The sequence below is a fragment of the Corylus avellana genome, chromosome 2 (assembly GCF_965113065.1).
Source record: "Corylus avellana chromosome 2, dhCorAvel1.hap1.2, whole genome shotgun sequence".
Taxonomy (NCBI): Eukaryota; Viridiplantae; Streptophyta; class Magnoliopsida; order Fagales; family Betulaceae; genus Corylus; species Corylus avellana.
Window position 1 is genome coordinate 10,385,751 of NC_142491.1, and position 27,056 is coordinate 10,412,806.

The 27,056-nt window shown below is 35.8% G+C and overlaps 3 protein-coding genes across 6 annotated transcripts; 2 read left to right on the forward strand and 1 right to left on the reverse strand.

Moving 5' to 3' along the window:
- Positions 1-763: 763 nt before the first annotated feature.
- LOC132187745 (PLAC8 family protein) lies at positions 764-5,138 on the forward strand. The gene is made up of 5 exons (XM_059602166.1): positions 764-896; positions 983-1,090; positions 1,914-2,028; positions 2,987-3,249; positions 4,676-5,138. Exons 2-5 carry the CDS (start codon positions 983-985, stop codon positions 4,910-4,912), a joined length of 723 nt encoding a protein of 240 aa, XP_059458149.1. The 5' UTR covers positions 764-896; the 3' UTR covers positions 4,913-5,138.
- A 964-nt stretch (positions 5,139-6,102) lies between these two features.
- Positions 6,103-17,750, forward strand: LOC132179536 (Translation elongation factor EFG/EF2 protein). 2 transcript variants are annotated; one of them, XM_059592282.1, is made up of 21 exons: positions 6,103-6,686; positions 7,681-7,902; positions 8,485-8,606; positions 8,698-8,848; positions 9,094-9,165; positions 11,198-11,293; positions 11,388-11,476; positions 11,610-11,676; positions 12,607-12,645; positions 12,942-13,002; positions 13,665-13,774; positions 13,870-13,944; positions 14,047-14,115; positions 14,269-14,390; positions 15,190-15,315; positions 15,499-15,619; positions 15,780-15,880; positions 15,966-16,026; positions 16,934-16,987; positions 17,090-17,231; positions 17,412-17,750. In XM_059592282.1, the coding sequence occupies exons 1-20, from the start codon at positions 6,279-6,281 to the stop codon at positions 17,189-17,191; spliced, it is 2,268 nt and encodes a 755-aa protein (XP_059448265.1). In that variant the 5' UTR covers positions 6,103-6,278; the 3' UTR covers positions 17,192-17,231; positions 17,412-17,750. The 2 variants fall into 2 exon arrangements, with proteins under 2 accessions (XP_059448265.1, XP_059448256.1); XM_059592273.2 differs by having other exon boundaries at positions 17,090-17,750.
- Positions 17,751-18,653: 903 nt separating this feature from the next.
- Positions 18,654-26,635, reverse strand: LOC132162651 (3-hydroxyisobutyryl-CoA hydrolase-like protein 1, mitochondrial). Of its 3 annotated transcripts, none has more exons than XM_059572937.2 (14): positions 26,441-26,635; positions 26,278-26,358; positions 25,458-25,526; positions 25,253-25,316; positions 24,601-24,680; positions 23,980-24,063; positions 23,462-23,546; positions 22,496-22,581; positions 22,286-22,407; positions 21,761-21,821; positions 19,483-19,581; positions 19,286-19,387; positions 19,160-19,201; positions 18,654-19,047 (listed from the first exon to the last, which is right to left on the reverse strand). In XM_059572937.2, exons 1-14 carry the CDS (start codon positions 26,564-26,566, stop codon positions 18,928-18,930), a joined length of 1,221 nt encoding a protein of 406 aa, XP_059428920.1. In that variant the 5' UTR covers positions 26,567-26,635; the 3' UTR covers positions 18,654-18,927. The 3 variants fall into 3 exon arrangements, with proteins under 3 accessions (XP_059428920.1, XP_059428932.1, XP_059428928.1); XM_059572949.1 differs by having other exon boundaries at positions 25,253-25,311; positions 26,441-26,530; XM_059572945.2 differs by lacking the exon at positions 25,458-25,526.
- Between the last annotated feature and the right edge of the window lie 421 nt (positions 26,636-27,056).

Consider the following 27,056-nt stretch of genomic DNA (forward strand, 5'->3'; position numbering starts at 1 on the left):
CACTAACAATAAAAAAATTAATGAATATACTGAATTTGAAACTCGAGTTGAGAATTTGTCTAAAGTTTTGTGTAGGGAAAATGATTGTATATTGAATCATACATATTATTGTACAAGAGAGACTTATACATAGATGCCAATAATACAGATACACACCAATAATCAATGTGAGACAATGTATAATAAATATATAATATATAGCCTAACAACCCTTCTCAAATTCAAGGTGGAGTTGGTCTCTCGCACTCCACCTGGAAAGATAAATGTAATATATTATATTTTTATTTCACAATGATCCCCAAATGCTGATATGACAGGTCCAATCAATTCTTAAATTTTATTTTTCTTTTAACAGTGACTAATCTAAGAGTTAATTGAGACTCAACAGTAACAATGGAAGGCAGTATGGGTTTAAGTGACATCTGCTATCCCAAGAAGGTGAACGAGAATAGTTGTGAGATAAATATATGATTTCTAGCTCTATCATTTTGAATCTCTATGGGTAAGGAGTCGATCTATGTGTTTAGGGTTGACCTTCGTACATGAGATTCTCTACGTTATCCCAAAAAAAAAAAAAAAAAGTTTAATAGATTGTTGTACAACTGTCACTTAATCAAGTTGTACAATCTACTTAAAAAAAAAAATTGCCTTCATAAATAATTGTGTATTAAATAATAAAAATAAAAAATAAAAAAAACTTGATAGATCTTTTTTTGGGTTGTGAAAAAACAATTTGAATACGAAACAAAGATCCATTCGACGTCGTTTCAGTCCCCCAATGTAAATCGTCAACGGGGCGTTTCGTCGTTGGGAAAGAAACTGCTCCCGATTTGGATATACCAATTGGAGTCTCTCAGAAACTGAATATTCAATTCTGTTCTTTCCAATTTCCAAAGGTCCATATTTCCTCTTCTCTTCACCTCCTCCATTTCTCTATTCTCACTCTCTCTCTGATCCGTTTGATTTTGTTTTTTGGGATCAGATGGCTGACGGGAACGCGCACTCGCGGTACGTGAAGTTGACGAAGGATCAAGCGCCATTGGAGGAGATCACCCCCGGAGAGCTCAACCAACCCATTCAAATCCCTCAGGTTCTTTTCCCTCTCAAATATGTCTGTGTCTGTGTGTGTTGTATTGGTTTGTGTTTGTGCATTTTAGTCAACGGCGCGGTTTTTGCTTGAATTTTGATTCTCTGTCTCTGATTTTTGGGTTGGATTGGAGTTTGCTCTTGCTCTGTTTGGTTGCCGAGAAAATGGACGGGAAAGGTGTTTGGGGGAAGGGTTGTAAACAATGTGATTTGTGTGGTTGAATTTATAGCTTTGATTCTGTCTCTACACTTTTCTTGCCGGCCGAATCGAGACGGTTACTGTCTGGATGAATTGCCGTTTTCGATTCAGTGTTGGTGGATGGATAATCTGTTTCTGTGTGTGTAGTTTAGTGGTTAGTATCCTGCAGCGGCGAAAGGCATTTGACTGTGGAATGTTGGAGAATATTGAACTTGTTGTGATTTGGTTTGTAAATTTGATCGTATTTGTGTTATGGTTTTTCCAATGATTGTATATGTGTTAGGCGTGTTCTTGTTTCTTCTTTTGCATTTACAATTAGAGATGGAAAATTAGTTTGCACATGGAATGTGAATTTCATAACTTCGAATAAATGTCTTATTTATTTTTGTATTATTCGAAGTTCATGGAGATGCAATTGCCAAGAACTTTGTATGTTCTGTTTTTGAAATTTGAATACTCAACAACAATCCCCTCTCTTCCCAACTCTTAAAAGGACTCTTTCAACTTTAATGTGCTAAAGCAGAACATGTGATTCTGTTGCATGGTTTATCTGCTTATAATGTGATTAAAAAAATATTATTGTTTATTTAATACTTTTTAATCACTGATTTTGTCTCCTATTGGACAGTTAGTCGTTCATAAATGTAATGAATGTGGGCAACCGCTACCTGAAAGCTATCATCCACCTGCTGATGAAGATTGGACGACTGGAATTTTTGGCTGTACAGAAGATTCTGAAAGTTGTAAGAGCCTCATCTAATATACGATGTCGAGTTGGCATTCACATGTTGACTTATCCACTTTTCTTTTCTTTTCTTTTTTCTAGGGAATTCATTATTCGTCACTTATGGTAGTTCTAGAAATCAAGCTTTCTGATTTGTTATTATTAATCATGCTTTCGCATTATTAAGCATTCTTTCAATAAGAGCGAAGAGAATTGTTCTTTTCAATGATGAGGAGTGAAGACAATTGTTCTTACCAGTCTTACACGAACCTGCGACCAAACCCACTACAACTTCCTTCACACTCCATATAACATTAGTTGTTGGTTTGAGCCACTGTTGATAAACAAGCCCCCCTTTTCAAGCTAGGCCCTTCAATGTTCTTTGAGAAACTCTAGGCATCCTCGCAAGTGTTGGACTCATTCTTTCTTGACCCTTGATTAATTTCCCCTTCTCCAATGGCCTTCTTTTCCTCCGGCTTTTCAGACTTATTAAAGTGCACAAGCCCATATCAATCCTAGAATCACACAGGCTCAAAACCTTATGACCCCATCCTTCAGTCATGTTACTTTGCAGGTTGGGTTTAAGCTTAGTAACGGGCCCAGATGGATTCCAGCCTACTTCCAGTATAACTAAACATCTTTCCACTTTCCTTTTAAGGGACGCCAGCATATCTTTGACAGCTCTTTTGTTAAAGAAGTAATCAGCCCCTAGATACACATGGAGTATACAAGAGAACACACCTAACTATTATATCTTTAACAGCTCTTGAATCATGATTGTTAATATTTCCACAGAAAGGCATTTTGGTGATGTTAATATTTCCACTGAATTATTTTAGATCATAGATTGCCTAGATTTCAGAACAGGAAGTAAAAGGACTAGAAACAGAAGAGAAATGTAACTACCTCTTTGATTTGTCTGCTGTGTTCTTTTCATGATTGTTGATCATTCTAAAATCATTGTGGTTCTGTTCCAGGCTGGACAGGGCTCTTCTGCCCGTGTGTTTTGTTTGGACGTAATGTTGAAGCTTTGCATGATATTCCTTGGACCAATGCATGCGTTTGTCATGGCATGTGTGTTGAAGGTGGAATTGCACTTGCAGCTGCGATAGGTCTCTACCATGGTATTGATCCTAAGACATCATTTCTCATTTGCGAGGGCCTGTTATTTGCTTGGTGGATGTGTGGCATCTACACTGGTCTGTTTCGACAATCATTGCAGAAGAAATATCATCTTAAGGTAATTTCATTTTGTCTCATTATTATCCTGAATTTCACTGGTTGCAAATGCAAGATTAGGTATGCCTTAAACTTGAAATCAGCTGTATATAAACACATCCTCAGATATTTAGCTTTGCATTTAGCACTTATACTTCCAGTTTCTTCCCACCTAATGTGAGCTGTGGAAATGTAGAAGGCCAGTGAACATTTGGAATATTAGATTCACTTTTCCTCTTTTGTAATTATTGCTGGCATGGTTTCTTTCAGCATTGTGATTCTCATTATTCATGAGGTTCTGTTCATTTTTTCATTATACCTGGTAATAGCTCATTTTTGTTAGTTCAATAAATATCATTTATATCCGATATGATATACAAGAATATGTTAGGAGTTTTTCCTCTGCGTTCCATGAATTTATGTGAAATTTATTGTTTCACCAGTGTTGATTTAGGTGTTTGTCTTTGAAATAATCACTCTGACAAGTCTGCTTGTTTGTGACTTATGTTCAACGGGAGTTACTTTTGAGTTTCTCCACATAAAGACTGGTTTTAAGATTTTTGCTTGTGCATTTGGACATGAGATATTTCATGCTTGTTGGATCTCCTAAAACTAAAATATATTCATATAAGCATAATAGTTTGCCTATATATTTTTCAATTTGATAATGATTCTGCTGTTGGAAAATGTGAGCGTTTGGAATTATTTGTCTATGCATATTGCAATTTATTGTTGTGGAATATTGTAAACCAGCTGGTTGGTTGGTTGAATTACTTTTCTGTTGGTGCGGCTTTCATCCCATTACCAAGGAAATCTCCTTTTCATCTAAGGAGTATGCAACTTTTTACCAATATTATTTATCTTCAGCAAAGATTTAGCCACATCACTTTATAAATAAAGTGCAATTGGGTCTCCCATGCGGAACATGGGAAATGTAACCCAGTGAGAGGAGGTTTAACTGAGCTAGAGGGGTTGGGTGTGGAGCTGCCTAGGCTGGTCGCCACCATTGCCAGTGCTGGTGGCACAATAGATTTAACTTCTTCATGTCTTATAGTTTACTGCCAGAAAATATGCTTTATTTTTATACCATAGCCGAAGACTTTGAGGTTAAGAAGTTCACCAATTTCAACATAAGAGGGAAATAAGATATCCAGGTTACTCTATGGATATGTATCGATACGCTGACAAACTTTTAGCTATGTCCCCCCTGATGTGCTTAATGTGATCACTTAATCAAAGGAGTAACTTGCTCTTGGCCGTTACGCATTTAGATGACTCTGTTACATTCTGATCCCTGGATTTGTTGTTCAACACACTGAAGATTGGTTTGGTACAGAAAAGCTAGTGAAACTTTTTATTTCAAATGACGCATCTGTAGATGTTATAGCGTCGTTTGTAGGCATTGCTCTGCAGGCCGTGTTCTGACCAATCATGTTGCTTGTTTGCAGAACTCACCATGTGATCCCTGCCTAGTGCATTGCTGCATGCACTGGTGTGCCATTTGCCAGGAGCACAGGGAGATGAAGAATCATCTATCTGATAATGCCGACGTGGCCATGACCATTGTTAACCCTCCACCAGTTCAGGAGATGAGCACCGGTGAGACCAAGGAAACTGAATCGTCTGCAGCAACAGCATCTTCTGGAAATGGCGAGCAAAGCAATCTGGAAATTCAGCCTTCCTAGGATTTTAACTTTGCTTATACAGAAGTCAAAAAGAAATTCTTTCCCGTATTTCAATTTCTTTTTGAGGGTGAGAAGTGGATCAACATGTGCAGAGAGCCTTACGTCAAAGTGCTAAGTTTTTGGGTGTTTGAAAATTATTGTACATCAACGAGACTGGACTACCATGGTAGCAACAATGTAACACCGATATATATTTGGCAAGTTAATGTGAACATCAATTAATCAAGTCACAGTTTAGCAGCAAGGCAACATGATCTTTTGTGAATGGCAGAGTTGTAAGCAATTGATTTGCCTCAAATCTGTCATCAATTTTTCCTTCTTCGGTTCTTCCAATTGCAGTCTAATTAACTTCCCATCTTTCCCGGTATGATTTGGTAACTCCCCTTTGGTTCACATCTTTGCATCATGGAGAATGCTCGAGATGTTATAGCTTTTATTACAATCTCTTTACAATTTTTAAACACAAATTGTGAAATTTAATATTCTCTAAATTCAGTTTAAAAAAATTACCCTACCAAATTATCTCAACAATTTAAAATATATGCAAGAATCTTGCATTCAAGGACAAATGTCAATATAATGACCGTCCTTCAATTAAGGTTAGCAATTTTTAACACGACACGCAAATTCGGCACGAATTCAATATGAAAGTAACAGATTAGAAAAGTTGAAAGGTCTAACTTGTCTAATTAAATGGATCGAGTTAAGGTTAATCTATATGGTTTTATACTCATATTTCAACACAATTACCCGATAAATTATATTTAAGATTGACAATTTTCAATATATCTCACTAACCCAATATGAAATTAGCGGTTTAGAATTAAAAGGTCTAACTCATTTAATCAAATAAAGAGAAGTGCTAGGGAGTCAAACAAACAAATTTAGAAAAAATTTCAAACTGACATGGCAAGGGTTTTTAAATTAAAAAAATGCAATTTTTTTTTCCTTATCTGCCACATTAGTTTAAAAAAAAATTTGAGTTTATTTATTTGGCTCACTAACACTTCCCTTAAATAAATCAAGACAAAGTAACCAATATAATCTCATACCCGTCTACAGTATCCATACGCGAACACGAATAGCAGTCAACCTCCAACTTTGTGTTTTTTTTTTTAAAAAAAAAAAATTTCCCCACCAAATTATCCCACCAAGCGCACCATGAAACCCCAACCCGAACCCGTCTACAGTATCCATTTCACCGGACCCGCCTCATTTCTGCTTCTTTCTTACTCTCTGCTGTCCTTCCAACCAAAAACCCCAGACCCAACTCCCCAACAGTAACAGACGCACTGAGACACACACAAAGCCCTCCAGGGTTTAGGGTTTAACCTGACCACCCCCCTCAAACCCTCAACCCACCACCATGGCTCGCTTCCCAAGACCCCACACACCCCGCCTTCTCTATACCCTCTACTCCAACAAAACGACGCCGTCCCACTCCCCAACGACCGCGCTTCTCAGTCACAACCTAAACCTCCATCTCCGCCGCTTCTCGTCTGGGAACTTGGCACGCGCCGCGAAGGAGGGCGAGGAGCCCTGGTGGAAGGAATCGATGAACCGGCTCCGCAACATCGGGATCTCGGCGCACATCGACTCCGGCAAGACTACGCTCACCGAGCGCGTTCTCTTCTACACCGGTCGTATCCACGAGATCCACGAGGTCAGAGGGAGAGATGGGGTCGGAGCCAAAATGGACTCCATGGATTTGGAGAGGGAGAAGGGGATCACTATTCAGTCCGCCGCCACTTACTGTACTTGGAATGACTATCAGGTATCAAATATGCTGTGTTGTTATTCTCTGTTTAGTTTGGTAAGAAAATGTAGGAAAATTTGAAGGAATTGCAATTGGGTTTTGCTTTTTTTTCTTCTTTTTTTTCCCCTATTGAAAGAGGGTTACGAGGAAACTAAGTACAAGAGGGGGTGGGCACCCCAACAACAAGGAAGCAATTGGGTTTTGCTTGGTTGATTAGGAAATGTAGGAAAAGAAATTAAATTGGAAGTTACAAATTTTATACTTAAAGCTTGAGGAGATGTTATTGAAATGCTATTGTATTTGTAAGGTAGGGTTTACTTAGGTGGCCGAGAAAATGTGGGGAAAGAAACTAGAATGAGATTTTGGGTCTTGTTCAGTTAACCACCATTGTCTTTAGTTGGGACCTGATTCCCGAGGCACTAGCCACTAGATATGAATAAAAACGATAAGTTGAAGGTTGAATTTTGAGTTAGGCATATGTAGAGGAATAGTTTCCAGTCTTGTCAAGTATCGTGCAAATGTAGCTTGCATGTTGTGACAGATGATATTAGAGTCAACCTGGTACTACCAAGTGGCTCAAGCACGGTAACATAGCGTGGATTTCCTTGATGAGGATTGAGGATATTAGGCATTTGAGTGCGATATTTTGGTACCTCGTCACAGTAGATGATACCAAGGATTGTGTGGATCTAAGATTTTGAACCATGAGAGCATTGTGTTGACATGTAATAAATATTTTATAGGGAGTCCCGATTGTGAGTAGTCATTTTGGTATCATGCAAACATGATTAGCGCATCCCCTTGTTGTGATAAAATATCGAAGAAATATTTTGAGTCTTTATTCTTTGGTTGCTGTGAAATTGAGGGATTAAAATTAAGTTTTTGAATTTCAATTGTTGATATTGTCAAGTTTGTTCTTGTGTGAATTATTGATTGATAAGCCTGGCTCATGAAAAAATTGTTGCCCTCTTTGCTGGATTTCTCATACATCTGGAAAATTTACTATTTGCAGATTAACATTATTGACACCCCTGGTCACGTTGATTTCACCATTGAGGTGGAGAGGGCTTTGCGTGTTCTTGACGGTGCCATTCTTGTCCTTTGTAGTGTTGGTGGTGTGCAAAGTCAGTCAATTACAGTTGATCGGCAAATGAGAAGATATGAGGTTCCAAGAGTTGCATTTATTAACAAGCTTGATCGAATGGGAGCAGATCCATGGAAAGTTCTGAACCAGGTACATTCTTGAATTATGATACATCGTTAAAATATCTTCTTTTTTTGTTTTTTATTGATTTTACTTGATGTTTATTGTAAGCAGAAAGTGGAGCATCTAGTTTACAATTTATTTATAATGAAGACGTAGCATGTTTCTACTGGCTAGATATGTCTTTAGGTTCCCTCCATAATTTCATGAAAGAACTTAATGAATTTCTTTCCCTGTAACATGTTTGAGAGCTTGAATACTTAAAGAGTTATGTTGGTCAAAAAGTCCTGTGGGAGTTAGGGATACAAATCTAGTAGTAATTAAAAATTATCCTTCTTCTGGATGGGCAAATAATTTTATCTTCTACTTGTTGCTTGATACCTTATGCATGATTATTATTTGTGCAAACATTATTTAGTGACTTTACATAATTAATTTTCCTTTTTCTTACATAGAGCACAACATTCTCAAAAGACATAAAATTTTGATCAATAATCTGCAACATAGTAGATTGTCCTTGTTTTACTCAGCAATTTAGTCAAGCTGGTTTTCAATGATCATAAATTTGAATCTTCACTAACAATATACTGATTAGATTGATTTATCTTGTAGGCAAGGTCTAAGCTCCGGCATCACAGTGCTGCCATGCAAGTTCCAATTGGGTTGGAGGAGGATTTTAAGGGTCTTATTGACCTTGTGCAACAAAAAGCATATTTTTTTCATGGTTACAGTGGGTCTGTTTCTAAGACTGGTGTTCTTTTTTCTAATGAAAATTTTCTTTTTTTCCCCAATATTTACCACTTATTATCTTGTTGCATATTGCAGTGAAAAAGTGGTTACTGAAGAAATACCTGCCAATATGGAGGCTTTAGCTGCAGAAAAGAGACGTGAACTGATAGAGACTGTTTCTGAAGTTGATGATAAACTTGCTGAAGCATTTCTTAATGATGAGCCTATATCATCTACTGAACTTGAGGTGTGTACAGAACTACCACCCTATTGTCAATGTCCCTCCAAACTACCAATTGTGTCAATGTTCCCCCTAAACTACCAACAAAATGTCAATGTCCCCCCTAAGGATTTCTTTTCTTTATAAGTAATCGAAATTCCCTTGTATTGTAATATTATTCTTTATATAGTGCTACTTCATTGCTAAATACTGCCAACTTTTTGTTGTCACTATATGTTTAAGGGAAATTTAATTTTTCATTTGTTGTGTAGGAGGCGATTCGCAGAGCAACTGTAGCACGGAAATTTGTACCTGTATTCATGGGTAGTGCATTTAAAAACAAGGTAATATGAGAATATACTCATATACTTTGAAAATGAATTTTGATGATATTTTTAATTCAAGGTAATTAAAGAATGCCACTAGGGAATTTTTTATTTTTATAAGTAATTCAATCTCATTAGAAAAGCGCAAAGGAATGCAACCTTTGTACATAAGAAGTATACAAGAGAAACCCTAATTAGGGACAAAAAAAAAAAAAATTGCAGGCTATTATGTGTTGTTGTCCATGTATAAAAGGATTTGGACATAATATTTTTTAGCTCTACTGCTGAAGTATCGAGATCTTTAAACCTCCTTGCATTCCGCTCTTTCCAAATATACCTCATTAAACACAAATGAGCCAACCTCCAAACTTTCAAAAATGTTGAGGCTTCCCACATGACCTCTCTAACTCACCAACAACACTCTTACCCCGTCTAGGCATAACCCAATTAACACCAAAAAGATGGAAAAATGAACTCCATATATCTCTTTCCACTTCATAGTGAAAAATAAGGTGATCAATGAGCTCTCACTTTTTCATACAAAGCCAATCAACCACTATAACGTTCCTCTTCCTCAGGTTTCAATGTCAAGATTCTTCCTAATGCCATTTTCCACACAAAGAACGCCACTTTCGAACGAGCCTTCCAAATACTATTCCAAGGAAAATGGGAACTAGTAGAAATGGATAACACATGATATAGAACCTCACTTCAAACTTACGCCTTTTGGAAGGAATTCAACATATTATATCATCACCTCTTTGCCTTAATTTGATAGAATATAACAGCTAAAAGAAAGAAGATACCAAATCCACCTCCCAATCACACACTGGTCTAGTAAAAAATATATTCCATTGAGGATTTCCATTTCAAAACTGCATATGATCTACCATGCACATGTCCTTACAACGTGCAATACTAAACAAGTCCGGGAAATAAATTTTCAGGGGTCATTCCCCACACCTCAGATCATGGATAAACCTAACCTAGCCTTGTATATTTTCACACAGCCACTCTAAAGGCCTTGCTACCTCTTTGGAACACAAACCTCCTCCAAAACTATCATATTTAGTTTCCACCACCGATCTCTACAAAGCCTACCTCTTCATAGCCTAATGCCATAACCATTTCCCAAAAGAGCTTGATCAAACTGAATTAGGTTTCTTTACCCCCAACCACCTCATTTCACTGGAGTACAAATTGTTGGCCATTTAAGTAAATGAAACTTAAAACTCATCCCCAATTCCACCCCATAAAAATTCACATCTGAAGTTTTTCAAGCCTATTAGCCACGCCTACATTAATAGAGAAGAGAAACAAATAACAAGTAGGCTAATTGGTAAGAGTGTTTTTATCAAATTCCATCTGCCTCTCTTAGACAGATAAAGCCTCTTCCAATTAGCCAAACAAGGTTCCATTTTTTCAATATTACCATCCAAATAGATGTAGCCTTACAAGAAGCTCCCAAGGGAAGACCCAAATACTTTATTGACAAAGATGCCACTCTAAAAACCAAGAATACTTGCCAAACCTTCTACATCACCTGCATCTCCAACTGGAATTAGATCTGCTAGCTAAAGAATCCAGAAGTAGCACTGTAGAAATTAAATGCACTATCTAAGCTCTCCATTTCCCCCCAAAGCAACATATCTCCCTAAAGATATATGTGTGCACTGCCAATTCGGTAGATTTCATGGTGAGTATAAGTAGAGTTAATCTCTAAGTACGTTACAGATTTTCTCTCTTTCAATAATTGTTTAGTTCTTTATGAAGTAATGCTGGTTAGATAGATTACATTGTGACCTGTCAAGTTACATTTTCTCGCATGCCTTTGTGGAGACTATTTGCGGTCTATGTGGACGATGATTGAGGCTGTTATTGCCATTATGGAAGCTTATTAGATATAAGCAAGCATTTTATTTTATTCTATATGCCCTACCAGGGTACGTGTGGTAGTGCATGGTAAAGAAATTATATATACTACTTGTTTGTGCAACTATCAGATGTCTGTCTATTATATTCCTCATCTTTTGCTCTTTCTGGACTACAGGGAGTACAACCACTTCTGAATGGTGTACTTAGTTATTTGCCTTGTCCAATTGAAGTTAGTAACTATGCTCTTGACCAAACAAATAATGAAGAGAAGGTATTCAGTTGCTCAAAATTGGGTTTTGAATTTTGTGTAATGTTATTTGTTATAAAACCTCACTAGGGAACTAATATATTTCATTCTCATGTAGGTTACATTGTCTGGAACTCCTAATGGACCTCTTGTGGCATTAGCTTTTAAACTGGAGGAAGGGCGCTTTGGTCAGTTGACATATCTAAGGTATGCCTGAGAGGTGGTACTTTTATTCTATGCTAGTCCAACTGTATTATTATTGCATTCCTGTACTGGGCTGTGTTAGCACTCAGCCTTGTAGATGAACGCTTATGCTAACAACTTTTGTTTTTTAACGAAGAATCTACGAAGGTGTTATTCGGAAGGGTGATTTTATATATAACATAAACACTGGAAAGAAGATTAAGGTCAGTTCAAGTCATGTGATGTACTAGCTTGGTTGTTTTCAATTCAAGTTATGCCATAGGCTTGAGATCATCTGTTCTGATTCATGTTATCAATTATTCCATTTCACATATACAAGTGTCATTTGAAAGAAAATGAGATGCAAACACGCTTTCAATTATTCCATTTTACATATTCCTGTGTCATTTGAAAGAAAATGATATGTGAATGCGAACAAGTTTATGTTGTTGAACTTATCATTCTTCCAGAATATTTTCCTTTCTGAAATATTTCAATATGAGATTCCTTTATGGTCCATCATTTTGAACAATTTTGGAAGAACTTGAATTGTGTTGAGTTGGCTAATATGATAATCCTTTGATCCCACTTTGCTAGTCCCTTTTCAAGAATCCAATTTTTTTACGAGAACATAAATGTTCCCTTGTTGTAAAAGTGACAAAATTCCTTAAGTAACCCTGTTTTTATATGTAGTAACTTTTGTAGAATATTCTAAGATTTTCCCGTAAGTGGGTAGTTTAAGAAACTAAAAAATTTTACATATGAAATTTCAAATTGGAAATCCATTGTGAAACATCTTAAAATGGGAAAGGGACTAACATTGTGGGACACAGAGAGTATATAGGACAGTCTGGTGTTTGCATATATTATGACCGTTTCAGTATCAAATGCAAGGTGACTCGGATATTTTTTTCTTTATGTGATTGCAAGGCTCATAGTTATGGCTTGATGTGGTAAGATGTGTCATTTGTGTGTTGTGGACTTGTGCATTGGTTAATGATATAAGCTGGAGTACTACATCCTTTAACTTTTGGAAAATAGTTTGATTTCATTACTCAATTCTCTGGCATGTCTGTTTTTCGTAACTCAAGACACTCTGATTGAATTTCTAAAGTAAATTTACTGGATAAGGTTATATTATCCTCTTCTTTCAGGTTCCTCGCTTGGTTCGGATGCATTCTGATGAGATGGAGGTTAGTTTTTGCTTTAACATTCATTGTAGTAGTTAATGCTAATAATAAGATTGGGCCTTTCTATATGTGAAATCAAAATTTCAGAAATCAAACATCTATATGATGTCTTCTGTTAGTCCCTGGGCCATGGCTCAGGTGGTAATGGGGTGGGGTTGGGGTAGGTCTCATTCTAATCTTCCAGAGTAAAACTCTTTTAGGTTAGATGAATAGATTAGAGTTGTTGAGTTATATGGTTTTAACTTCAGTTAATTTACTCTTCTTCTTTTTCCTTCTTCTCGGGGTCTTTTTATTTACAGGATATTCAAGAGGCACATGCTGGGCAAATAGTTGCTGTATTTGGTGTAGAGTGTGCATCAGGTCACACTTATCCCTTTGCTTATGTGCACATGATATTTTGTAGTTCTGTGTTGTTTTCCTTAGTTGTCTGTGTAGCGTGTGGGTAACCTCCCCCAGTTCGCTTATTTTTCTTATTTTGACTTATAATTATAAAAACTACTCACTATCAAAATGAAGATCAATTATCTACCCAAGAAGGTAGAGAGTCCCACATATGAAAAAAAGGTCAAAACTAGAGTTGAACCAAGTGAAATTGAAAAGGCATAATGATAGTAGGGTTGGGATATCCTGCCTTCCAAACCAGACACTGAGGAACTAGTGCAAGTTGAAGTTTCTAAAAGAGAAAGGGAAATGTCAAAATGGAGACAAGTGATTGTTGAGAAGTATGGGGTCCAAAAAAGGGGTTGATCTTCAGAAGAAGCTCGAGAGCCCTACAGGGTGTGCCTTTTGAGGAATATTAGGAATGGCTGGGGGAATTTCTCAAACTTTGTCTCCTTCAAGGTTGGGGATGGATCCCGCATCTTTTGAAATACTGGTATATTTGGAGTAGATTTAATAACGTAAACTGCTTATAGTTGGGTTTGAAGCTTTGAAACCTGATGGTTATGATATTTTTTTCCTAGTTGTTTCTTCTGTTTTGCCTTTCTGAATTTTCCTTAGTTTATGCTTTCTTTTGTTAACAGGAGATACATTTACTGATGGGTCAGTTAAGTACACCATGACCTCTATGAATGTCCCTGAGCCAGTGATGTCTTTAGCTGTTCAACCAGTTTCGAAAGATACAGGAGGACAGGTTAGTTGTTTTTGGTTAAGTGTGTATGTATGCGTGCATGCGTATTTGTTAGTATTCCACATTACATGACAATTTTCTTGTTTTCTTTTTGATAGTTTTCGAAGGCTTTGAATCGTTTCCAGAGAGAAGATCCTACTTTCCGAGTTGGGTTGGATGCTGAGAGTGGGCAGGTCTAATTTGTAAATATGTTTTCTCGTACTTTCCCCTTATAATTTGAGTTTACAAAGCAATTATGATGCCTTACCTTGTCATTTTATTTTTATCCCAAGTAGACAATTATTTCTGGGATGGGAGAGCTGCATTTGGACATATATGTTGAGCGGATTAGGAGAGAGTATAAGGTGCTCATCCTTTCTGTCTTTTTTTCCTTTTCTTTTATTTTTATTTTTTTTTAATGTATAAAATTAGGATTTTTTTTCAGTTTTGTTTATTACTGGAAGTCTGCAGTCCTGTATCATGGTTCAATTCTTCTTCTTTCACCTTTCCTTGAGTAGGTTGATGCAACTGTTGGTAAGCCACGTGTAAATTTCAGAGAAACTGTTACTCAACGTGCTGAGTTTGATTATTTACATAAGAAGCAAACTGGTGGACAAGGTCAATATGGACGTGTTTGTGGGTAAGGAGAACTGTTTTGGGTTTATCCTTATACCTAAGACACTTGGTGAATTTCATTTCTTTTTACCTGTCATTTGTATATCTTGTTTAATCTTTTCCTTTTTCCATGCTGATCCTGTTAAATGCCCATATTAGACATGGTGTGTTATATAAACCTTTATCCATCTCAAGGTATTAATGGAACAAAGAGGATTATCTGATCATGGGGTACCTTAATGTCAGCATTACTTGAAGACCAAAAAAATTGTTATTAGAAATGGTGGATTCTCTTCTTAAAAAAAAAAAAAAAAAAAAAAGGTTTCCTTTTGATGAGTGATTCAAAGTTAATTGTAAAATCACCTTGCTTATTGTAATGGAATTGATGTTTAAATTGACTAAATATTTATATCCTTGATAGTTCACCACATGCATGATAGAGATGATGTTTCTTGTTATATTATCTCTTTTGTTGCTAGAGAACTTATGCCAAATTAGTTTTATGCCCATAAAAATTTTCAGTATCTTTGTTAAAAAAATATATTTATTAACGTCTAAATTTGGTCAAAATATCAATACCAGGTGTATGATTTATGTAGCACATAAATTGGGTGGCTATTGGGTACCCACACCAATGCCTAGGTAAACCTGTGATTTTCCTGGGCTATGCCTTTGGCTCTTTGCATCTTCACCATACCAAATTACCATAATATAATGTCAATGCCTTGGCAAGAGTAGCTGGTTCTGATGTGAAGTAGCTGTAAATAGCTTGCTTTTCTCTGTTATTTGGCTATTTATTCTTCTTGTTTTTATATATTGGCTAGATACATTGAGCCACTTCCTCCGGGGTCATCAACTAAGTTTGAATTTGATAACATGATTGTTGGGCAAGCTATACCATCGAACTTCATTCCAGCAATTGAGAAAGGTTTTAAAGAAGCAGCAAATTCGTGAGTACTATTATGTTGTCTATGATATTGCATGAATTTTTGTTAAGGTTATTTTAGGCCTTTATTATTATCTTTTGTACAATTATTATTGGTTTTCTATCATAACATGCGCCTAGTTTTCATTGTGAATATGAATTGGTATGATGCTTGTCACGATGCACCTGTTTGCTCTTGCATGTACAGGGGTTCATTAATTGGACATCCAGTCGAACATCTTCGTGTTGTTTTAACAGATGGTGCTTCCCATGCCGTGGATTCCAGTGAACTTGCATTCAAGTTAGCTTCAATATATGCATTTAGACAGGTCATTCTTGTATCTTGTGTTCAGGGTGTAATTCTTTGTAAAATGAATTTATTCCATCTTTTGATGCAGTGGCCTATTCTTACCTTTTTAAATATTATTTCAACCTAACTGCTAGGCTTTTTTTACATTCATATGTTTATAAGTCCATTTTTTGAAACAGTGCTATACAGCTGCTAAACCAGTAATCTTGGAGCCCATCATGTCGGTGGAATTAAAAGTTCCTACAGAATTTCAGGGCACTGTTGCTGGTGATATTAACAAGTGAGCATTTAACTTTTACCAGAATATTATGAAGTTCCTTACGACTTCTGTAACTGATAATATCTGTGCATTTATCATATGATAGGAGAAAAGGTGTCATCGTCGGAAATGACCAGGAGGGAGATGACTCTGTAATTGCTGCCAACGTAAGCTTCTTTTTTTGGGTTAAATGTATGCATATTTTTTGCATTCCTGCCATATTTCCAAAAAATGCTGGTACCACCTTTTTTTCCAATTACTGCATGTCTTCAATGCTCGGGTTTATTTTTATTATGGACCTACTGAATTTTGGAATATCAAAGTCATGTTCTTGAATGAATAGAGGAAATAGTTTCTTTGATTGGTCCGTAGATGTTCAAGTCAAACTATAATTTGTCTTGTCTGGTCTACAAACATCAGGTCTGTCTTTGCTTGGCAGCATATGCGTGCTTATATTGTGCTCTAGAAGTCTGACATCAAGTAATCATGTATTCCTATCACTTTCTAGCTTTATTTTCACTTAAAATTCTGATATCGGCATTGGCTTTGCTCATAGGAGATTGCTAGCTTTTTTCAGGACGTTGTTTTTCTATAAATTTGTATATGTGATAACATAGGGATTCATCAAAATTTTCTCCCAATTCATATGTATCTAGTTACTATCTTTGCTTCTTCCTATTAGTTCTCATCAATTTTTTATTTTTGCCTTGAATTGTAGCATCTGATCACTATTCATGGAACCTTTTAATCCATAATAACATCCATGTTGATTTTAATTGTATGATGATTAATTTCAGATCAAGGATTATTTTACCAATGTGCTGTTCACTTGCTGTGTATCATTAACAATTAATTTACTGAGAATTGTTTGATTCAAAACTTTAGAATTGTTATGCTAGTAAAAAAAGAACCCAAGTTAGTGTGCCGCCGTGCTGATGTTTTTCACATTGTTGCCATTCCAAGACCAAAAAATTAAAAAAGAAGTGTTTTTGTTGTTGATGTTGGTAGCAGTTGAAATCTTTGGCGGTTTTAGTGGTAATAAGCTTCTCAGAAATCTTTTTGTTGTCTTTCCAGGTTCCTCTGAACAATATGTTTGGGTATTCAACGGCTCTTCGGTCAATGACACAGGTAAAGCAGAAATTCTACTGTAAATAGAAATAGCGTTTTACTTGTTTTCCAGTTTTAAGTGTCAAGATTTGTCTTGTTGATGCATGCCTCTTATCTGTGCAGGGAAAAGGCGAATTTACAATGGAGTACAAAGAGCATTCGGCAGTTTCTCACGATGTGCAGACGCAATTAGTAAACGCTCACAAGGGCACAAAGGCCGACTAGCTGGGAGTTTCAATTGAAGCATTTCCCCCTATATTCATTGGTAGGGTAAAATTTATCTTCTTATAGTGATTTTTTCTCTTTCAAATATAGAAGCTTATTGAGATGATTATTTAGGCGATAAGTTTGATCGTGTGGCGGTCAATGAATTTTGAAAAGCAGAAATAAATTTAAACTGCCCATTTTTGGTTTAACTGATGTATAAAACTACTGTACTTTCCAGTCAGAGAAGCATGTATCATAATAGCTGAAAGTGTTTCTCTCTTCATAGAGAGACAGATAATGTTTGTATTGGCGTTCTCATTGTGCCGTTCCTTGAATTATACGCTTCAAAAATTACGGAGCTAGCATGTACGAAAGCAATTGGATTTGTATATTGGGAATGCATCTATAGTGAAGCTGCTACTATTTGTCAATTTGTTTTGAAAAATTATGTCATGCAAATTTTGCCGAATTCTTTTCTGTATAAACACTTCAATTCTAAACACAAGTCTCAATTACTTCCATGTATTTTGGTCGATGTCTGGAAAGAATAATTTGAATTGAGTGGGTGCTTAGAACAGATTTTAGCTTTCAAGTAAGCTCTAATTTCTCCATGGAAGTGATGCCTGCATAGTCAAATTTCAGCCCTTATGTTTCTTTTATCTGCAGGAATGTTTCTAAGAGATGGTGCTTTTTCTTCTATATTGAGTGTTTATGGAAGCTTCATTACTTAAAACAAAACAATTTTTTTTTTTTTTTTTTTTTTAATGAAATAACTCATTTTTTCAACAGTTTCTTGCATGGAATCGTTTTCGATGAAAGTATTCTGTTTTCCTTTTTAGGCTATAGCACAAATTGAAAGTTATCACACTTTCAGTTTTGTTTTTTTGTCATAAGAAAGTTCAAATGTATAGCGACTTTTAAGAAAGCATGAAGGATGAAGAAACCGCCTAAACAGCATTAGAAGGTGTGTCGTTGGAAAAGGAAAATGTAATCAAATGCTTTGTACAGCATCAAAGTTTTATAACTTGTTAGGATTAAGAAACCCCAAATATTTTAAACCGAATTGAGTTTAACATACCGTGCTCCCCTGTTTGGATGGAGAGAAAAGTCAAAATGGAAAGGAATTAGTAAAACTTGCAGAAGTTGGACAAGCAAAGCAATTTAAGTTTAGCTACATCCTTCCAAATTGCAATGCATATTTCTTGAGTCTTCCCAAATTCCAAATTGCAAAGCAATTTGATCAGCAGAGTTGATTTTCGATTCCATTGCCTTGTGCTTGGTGGTCCGCTATTACTTAAAACACATTTGGAGCCAGGTTAACAGCATCTAGTGGTGTACGTAGTGCCACATCATTTAAAATTTTTAAATCACGTGGCAATATAATATGATCTGAATCATGAAATGGAAAGGATCTTGTCCATTCTACACGCCGAGAATTTCTTCTTCCGTCATATAAAAAGATCCATAATGACAAGCAAAATAAGAGTCCAAAAGCCAAAGATTTCTTTTTGTTTATTAATCCTTTTACCCCAAGGTCACCAATAAGCAACAAAATCGTGGGATAGTTTTCCCCTTTCCATGGATAATTGTCCTTGATGAGAGGCTACAATTTAGGCAGTTTCCTGCAAAATACCTATTGGCTTTGCTCCTACATTATTTTTTGTAAGCGTCATTGCAACTAGATGAACCACATGAATGCTTCTCTAAGTTTTGTGAGCATACAAGCAGAAAGCAACTTGTTACAACTAGATGAACTACGAGAATGCTTCTCGAAGTTTCGTGGGCAGCTCAAGATCAGGCTCGAATTCACTAAGCGGGGAAAAATAGTGCTCCACCATGTCTTCAGACACTTGTTCCAAGCTCGGAGGATCCCACTGCATATTTTAAGAAACATGACAACAGACAGTTGCTCAAACAAAATAATAGGGTAAGAATATTGTCACCAATGAATCAGATAATCAACAAGAGAATATAAGCAGTTGATACCTTTGGTGCCAAGTCCTTGTCTACCATCCGTGCCCTAACCCCCTGAAGAACATATATAAAACAAAATGAGGTAATTACGATTATGAAAGTTTGTTCTCCTACGAAGAAAATCAAGAGATTTTATACCTCGCGAAAGTCTCTTGAAATCAGATTAGATATTCCTTGTAGGGACATTCGGTACTCACGGATTAAGCACTGATCAAGGCTCTGAAATCTTCCTTCTCGTATCTGAGCCGGTATGGTGGATCAGATCGTAATGCAATTGTTTCTTAAAAGGAAAAAAAGAAAAAGAAGGCGGCGAAGCATGAGTATGAGGAACTTACAGATTTCAAAGAAACCTTCAAGCTTAATGGTGAGGTTTCCTTGAGTCTCCTTAGGGTGGAAGCGCACCACGCATCGTTTGTTTTACTAGCCTCAGTCTCCTGACAAAATGTTTATTTTAATGGGACAATCACAAGTTTTATCCAAAGTTATAGGATGTCATAATTTAGAGAAATCCCATAAATTTTATTTTAAATTGTCATCATATAGATGATAATGTTGGTGTTCGGCAACTACAACTCGTATGGCCCAGCCTTCAGGTCAGAACCTTTTTTTTAAAAAAAAAAAAAAAAAAAGTAATTCAATCTTATTAAAAAAAGCAGAGGAGCGTAACTTGAGTACACAAGAAGTAATGAAGTATATAAGAGACAACTAAAGGATCCTTATGTCTCAATCCACGAGCACTGTTAAAAAATTCAGTGGGAAATCCATTGATAAGAATGGAGAAATGTACCGTAGAAATACAATGAATTATCCAAGCTATCCATTTCTCCCCAAAGCCACATATACTCAACAAATACAACAAGAACTCCCAATTAACATGATCATAGGCAGGCCTTTTCTAAGTCTAATTTACGTAGCACACCAAATGCCCCTGATCTAATTCGACTATCAAGGCATTCATTAGCTACCAGAACTAAATCCAAAATCTATCTCCCCTAATGAACGCATTCTAAGACCTAGAAATAATCTTCTCCAACACTGTTTTAAGCATGTTCGGATAGTACCTTAGAGATAATTTTATAAACACCATCCACTAGACTAATAGAACAAAATTCCTTAATATCCACGATACTGACTTTCTTAGGGATAAGGGAAATAAAAGTTGCATTGATGCTCTTTTCAAACTTCCCTTGCAGATGAAAATCCTTGAAAAATCCATGATATCCTCTTTAATGACCTCCCAACAACTCTGAAAAAACACCATGAAGAAACCATCATGGCCCTAGGCCTTATCACTATTCAGGACTCTCACCACCTCAAAAACCTCTCTCCTCAAAAGCTCTTTCCAACCATGAACCCTCATCAACTCCTAAGGAATTGAACGAGAGACCATCCAATTTTGGCCGCCAACTGAATTGTTCTGAATAAAGCTAATTGTAAAATTGCACAATATGCTCCCTTACTTTTGTAGAAGCTGACATTGACCCATTAACAACTAAAGAATCCAGTGTTATTTCTTCTATTTGAATTTGACACCAGCGTAAAAATTAGGTGTTTTTGTCTCCCTCTCTCAACCAAAGAGCTCTTGACTTTTGCCTTCAGGTCATTTCTTCAAGAAGAATAAACCTCTCCAAGTACCTAGAAATTTCTTCCTCTCCAAGTCCCTAGAAATTTCTTCCTTTCTCAACCTCTCATCATCATATTAGGGTCTTCCCTCTACAATAATATCAGGGTCACAGATTCCATCCAAAATATCTTTTTTTCTGCTTCCCAACGTTGCCAAAAACCTCTTCATTCTATTTTTTCATATCCGTTTTCAAAGCTCTCAACTTCCATGCCATAATAAGAATAGGGGAGCCCTAAAAACTGTAGGACATCCACCATTTTTCACCTGTTTCACAAAGCCCTCATACTGCAACCACATATTCTCATACTTAAAATACTTAGTACTCCTAACCGCAACACCACAATCAAGCATCAAGGGAAGTGATCCAATAACAGGAAACTGTTCTTAATTGGGAGTGATAAGAAAACCAATCAATTAAGGTAAGAACTTAAGAGACCCAACATCCACTTTATGTAGACTGGCCAAAAAGAAAAAGGAAGAGGAAGTTAACCAATTGAAGACACACTTTCATTATCCTTAAATAAAATGCATCTCTCTACCATGCTTTTTAATCTAATCTGAGGTAGCTAAAGACATAGGTGGTAATGTTATTAAGTTGTAATTTTTAAATTTAATATTTTGGCTATATGGTTGGCTTGATCGTTGAAGCAATTCACAGAGATGAAGATAAAGATTGGCTAAAATAGAAAATTGCCTACTTGAAGCAAAACTTTTTTTCAAAATGATCCACAGTTCTTTAAATAAGAGTTAGTATAGATATTTTTCTCTTTCATTTTCCCTTCTCCCCAGCTGTATGGTTTCTAGTGCCTCTAGTTTTCTATTATTTTCTTTCTTCCAATTAACCAAAAAAATACTGGAAAAAGTTAAGTATGAAGTCAACCAAGTTGAACAACACGTCCTATGCATAAATGACCACGAAAATTTATTAAAATATTGACCCATAATATTTTTGAACAGAGAGGATATATGCAAAATAAAAATATGCTTACCAAAGCATCGATAATTTCTTCAACTGTGTCATGGCTGAAACATTTATCAAGCATTTCAAATCTAGACAAAATGGCAGAATAAAAAGATCAGCAAAATTTAAATTATAATGCACACGGAATGAGCACTGAACATTAATATCAAAACTTCAATCGAAAGTTCAATTGTCATGAAGATGGAATAGGCATTAATCTTGAGAGTTTCTTCCAAAGCTAATGACATTCTAAATAGTTTGAATTGATATTGTTTAAGAGAGAAAATTTTTGTCCTCTAAAATGTAACTAAATCTCTATGAGAAGCTGGTTTTATAAGGTTAAGTGCTGTAAAAAAACTACAGCATATGTGTGATAGTTTTTTCAACGGTGAAGTTCCAACTACAGCACATGTGCGAAAGTTTTTTCAACGGTCCAGATTTAACTTCTCTCTCTCTAAAATGTGGAAATAAATCTGGACCGTTGAAAAAACTACATCATATGGATGTAATTTTTTTTATAGCACCTAATCCAAATCTGTTTCATAAAACGTACCTGTTGACTACACTAGTCTTATCTGGATAGACAAGCTCACTATATTTTTCTAAACAAGTCTCAATGACAGAAGGATCGTCAGTAACCAATTTTCCAAGTTGTTCTTCAATTAATGGAAGCCTCTGCGGTAAAAAAGAAGCAATCACACTAATGTTATATAAGCAGGAAAGATGATTGGAAAACTAAAGATAAGGATCCAACAAACGTAACTGCAGTATGTGCATAATGTGTAGCAAGCCCACAAGCAATCATTTCCGCTCCACTGAGTTTTTCTCCTGTTAGACCCAAGTACTCCCCTATGAAAAATGTGCATTAGTTCAATAGCAAAAAGTTCTTTATCAATGGCAAACACCTAGTTATCAATTCCTAATTATATTGTCAACATTCTCTGATGTACAGAAAGGGCCCAAAAAGTTAGCCCCATAAAAGACTCAGAAAACAACATTGAACTAAAGTCACCCAGCCATTATGGTGCCTCAACACATGAAGAGTTTAGACCAATTTCAAGGATGAATGAACAAACTTTGGTAGAGTTTGTTATGCAATATCCTTACAACAATGTCATCATATTCACAAGTCCTAATGCAATTTACTTTTTTTTTTGATAAGTATAGTCCTAATGCAATTTACTTAAATAACATTGCTGAAAGTTGTGTGCTTCTAGATACAAGAAGAAGAGAACTTTAAATAAAAATATTTTGCAGAAGCATTGAAATTCACTTCTGTTCTTCTGAAACTAAGTATGGTGTCAATTACTGAGGCCTTTTAAACTTTCAAGTTCCTCCGTCCCTTAAATTTCTTCTAATGAACCTTTACAGCGAAACCATAAAAGATTGAGGTAAATTTACAAGGGACAGAATGTTAATCACATCAACAATGACTTAACATATAGATATCATCACAAACTTACCAAGTTTATCCGTCCCTTAAATTTCTCCTCATCAATGTTTATAGGGAAATCATAAAAGATTGAGGTAAATTCACAAGGGGCAGAATGTTAATCACATCAAAAATGACTTAACATATTGCTATCATCAGACTTATGCGAGGACCAGAAATAGAATTATATGGGACTTCCATTAATATCTCCAAACATAACATATTATCTGCAAGAATATCAGTAATAAATCATATTTTGATAGCACAGGAAAAACTATAATGTAACTGCCAGCATACCCAGGTGACCAGGTAGATGTGAGAGGTAAAATGATGCGCCAGCATCAGGGTGGAAACCAATTAGAGTTTCAGGGGTAGCAAAAACCTGTGATTTGTAAGAATAAATTAATTTTGAATATCTAAAGAATATTAAATAAGGAATTTGAAACAAAGTTTTCACAAGCACGTCACTGCAAAAAAGAACTACGTTTTTCACTCCTGTATATGTGTATTGTAATGAAAGCAGAAGTCATACACTTCATTATCCAAAAAAATCAAGCATTCAGCATTATAGTTAACAAAACATTTCTGAAATACAGGACAAGTCTTTGGTACAGAAATGATTGTCTTGCAACAACAACAACAACAATAATAATAATAATAAATAATTAGTCTGATGTAGGGGTGCAAAATAATTACAAAATTTCTTGCATAAAAGAAATAGAGTCAGTGAGAACAACAAGAATCAAAACAATCATCAAAGCCAACGACTAGATAAGGGGGAAAAGAATAAAAGTACGTGCAATCTTGCTACATACAGTTTTATCAGTTGCAACTCTAAATGTCCCAGGGATTGAAACTCCAGCCCCACCACCCATAGTAACGCCATTTAAAAGAGCCACCTGCATTGAGATTATTTACTGCACAAATATGAGTATATGGACTAGAGTATGGTTAAAATAAATGGAAAAGTTCAAGTTCCATTCCAACAAAAGGAACTAGAACTAATAAATATCACCAGCAACCCAAAAACAGGGAAGAAAACAGATATGAGACTTTTTAATGGACTTTAATTCAGAAAATAGAGCTTGGTGACTTCTTTATCATTCGAACCGTGGAGAAAAAACTACAGAAAACTCAAATGCAATATTTTGCAGAAAAATTTAGGAAATCCAAGTAGACAACCAGAACGAAGGAAATAATAACAATAACAATAACAATAAGAGGAATGTCACACCACAGTTAAAAGAACAGAAAGAGAAACCGAAGTAGGAGCCAAATAGAAATACAGTGAAACAAGAACCAAGTATCTCAAAGAAAAGTCTGCAAAAAATTACCACATATTGATGGTAATATAGCAGTCACAAAACTGAAAAGCCTGCAACATATTAACCACTAATGCATCACTAAAAAAATAAAAAAGGAAAAAGAACACTTACATGTGGCTTCAAATATGTACCTAGAAAGTATATGAAAGTATATATCTTCCGAAAAAATTCCTTACAATCTTCAATCTTCCCTGCATAGAACAAACCAAAGGTTAAAAGAATGTCCAAAAACAATCATCAACTTCATAACAAGATTACCAACTTAAAGAATTGTTAAGTACTCAAGTAACAAGGACACATATCAGGGCCTTCCCAGCGTTGGTGGGACCAGTATTGGTGGGTTGATCAGGTACTGCTTAATTTTATTGAATGTTCTCTATCTCTCTATTAAAAAAAAAAGCCCTTTCCCCTTTCTCTAAAAGGTAAGCTCGTTCCACCCCTTCTACCAATTCTTTCTCTAAAAGGTAAGCAAGTAATTTTGCTTATCCTAACCTTAAGATTGCCACAAGTAACTTCCCTCCAACTCAGCATCTTTTGTCTAGGCACGGAAGATCCCATTACTGCTATATATTCTCCATAGTTCTAGCATAGGTTTACCCCTAACAACAGTATCCCATAACCCCATCCCACCTCCCTCTATTTAAGGCTAATATTCTCCATATCATACACAACCAAAAACAAAGCCTTTTTCTTCATAAAAATTACTTTTAGTGTAAGATTTTTCCCAGTAAATTTAAAGGGAAAAGTTAGAAGAGTCTATTACCTGCATTTATCATATGATAAAGTGTCACAATATCACCACCAGCACAAAATGCCCTGCCACTGCCCTTCATAAAAAGCAAAAAAAATGTTTTAAGTAGTTCCTCAGCAAAAAATAATCACCGCTAAATATTATCATTCGCACTCAAAAATTCAAAATACTACAAATATATGAATCCAACAACTGATAACGGCATAGATATCTTTACCTTAATTGCCACAAAACCGATATCAGGATCATTTTCCCAACATGTGTACAGATTTTGTAATCTAGCCCCCTAGAAATCAAAGATGCGTCATTAAGTCACATATCTTTCTTGTTAGTTTCATAGAACAACATAAAACCCATATCACAAAAAGTATACAATTGGGCCACCAGGAACAAAATCAAGTTAATAACAATGCATAATAGTTGTCAAGCAAACACCCTAAACAAAATGACCAAGAAGTTTTCAATTGAACCAACTGGAGGGAATATAACAACACTGTTACAGAGAATTACGGAAGGTGCTAAACCCAATTATACATAATGGTTGTCAACCAGACATTAGAAGAATAAATATCCAGAAGATAATTCTTTCCACTGAGCCAATTGGATATAAGATAACAACCTGAATTCCAAGGTTTCCACATTGGGTGCCAACCCCATAGCCAAAAACACAGAGAGGAAGAAAGTGTATCCAAATCACTAGAAATATGATAACCCCATTTTCAATTACTGTACGAGTATAAGATACCACCAAAAAAAACCCAATTATACATAATGGTTGTCGACCAGACACTAGAATAACAAATACCCAGATAATAACTCTTTCAACTGATCCAATTGGATATAAGATAACAACCTGAATTCAAAGGTTTCAACTTTGGGTGCCGACCCCATAGCCAAAAGCACACACAGAGGAAGAAAGTTTATCCAAACCACTTGAAATAAGATAACCCCATTTTCAAGTAAAGTATGAGTATAAGATAACGCCAAAAAACACACAAAAAAACGTGTTAATGACATGGTAAAATGAGAGCACACACCATTGCTGTACTGAGAGCATTGAGCACCGAGGGTCTGTTCAGAATCGCTGTTCTGGACCAAGCTTTGGCCTCAACCAATACCTGCACAGAGAGAGAGAAAGAGAGAGAGTTATGGTTTGGCTTAAACAAAGGAAACAGACAAAAGGGTGATCGGGAAACTGACTTGGCTGTCAAGGTCCTCGGCAAGAGCACTGTCCGGAAGAGAGCAGAGGGTTCTGTGGTGGTTGAGGAAGAGAGGGCTATGAAGGCTGCGCCTCAGCAATAAGGTTGCCTTAAACCTCTGCATCATCTCCCTCTCACTCTTCCAAATTCTCCAAGCTCCCCTAGCCTTTGGAGAAATAAAGCTGGCGTAGCTTAGGAATGTTAAAAAACGAATTAAACGAATAAAAAAGGTAAAAAAAAAATACTCTTTATTTCGGATCGGATTGAAATTCGGTTAAATGTTGTGACCCTATCAAATTTCGCTCACAGATTTGACACTAATTACAATAGGACACGTGTCACATTTTTATTGAGCCTGAAGTATTATACTATCAAAATTTTTTATTAAGTAAATTATTTTTTCTTGTATCTCGTAAATATAAGGAGGACGAGTTGTTGCGAGTGTCATATATGTGACTTTTAAAATATCAATAAATTAAAATTCAATAATAATCATCTTAAATTTAATAGTAATTAACACATAACCTGTACTATGCTCGAAATTCTTCATTATAATTTAATTTTAAAATTTAAACGCATCTTATGTCACAACAATTTTTCCTTTTTCTTTTTGTTTT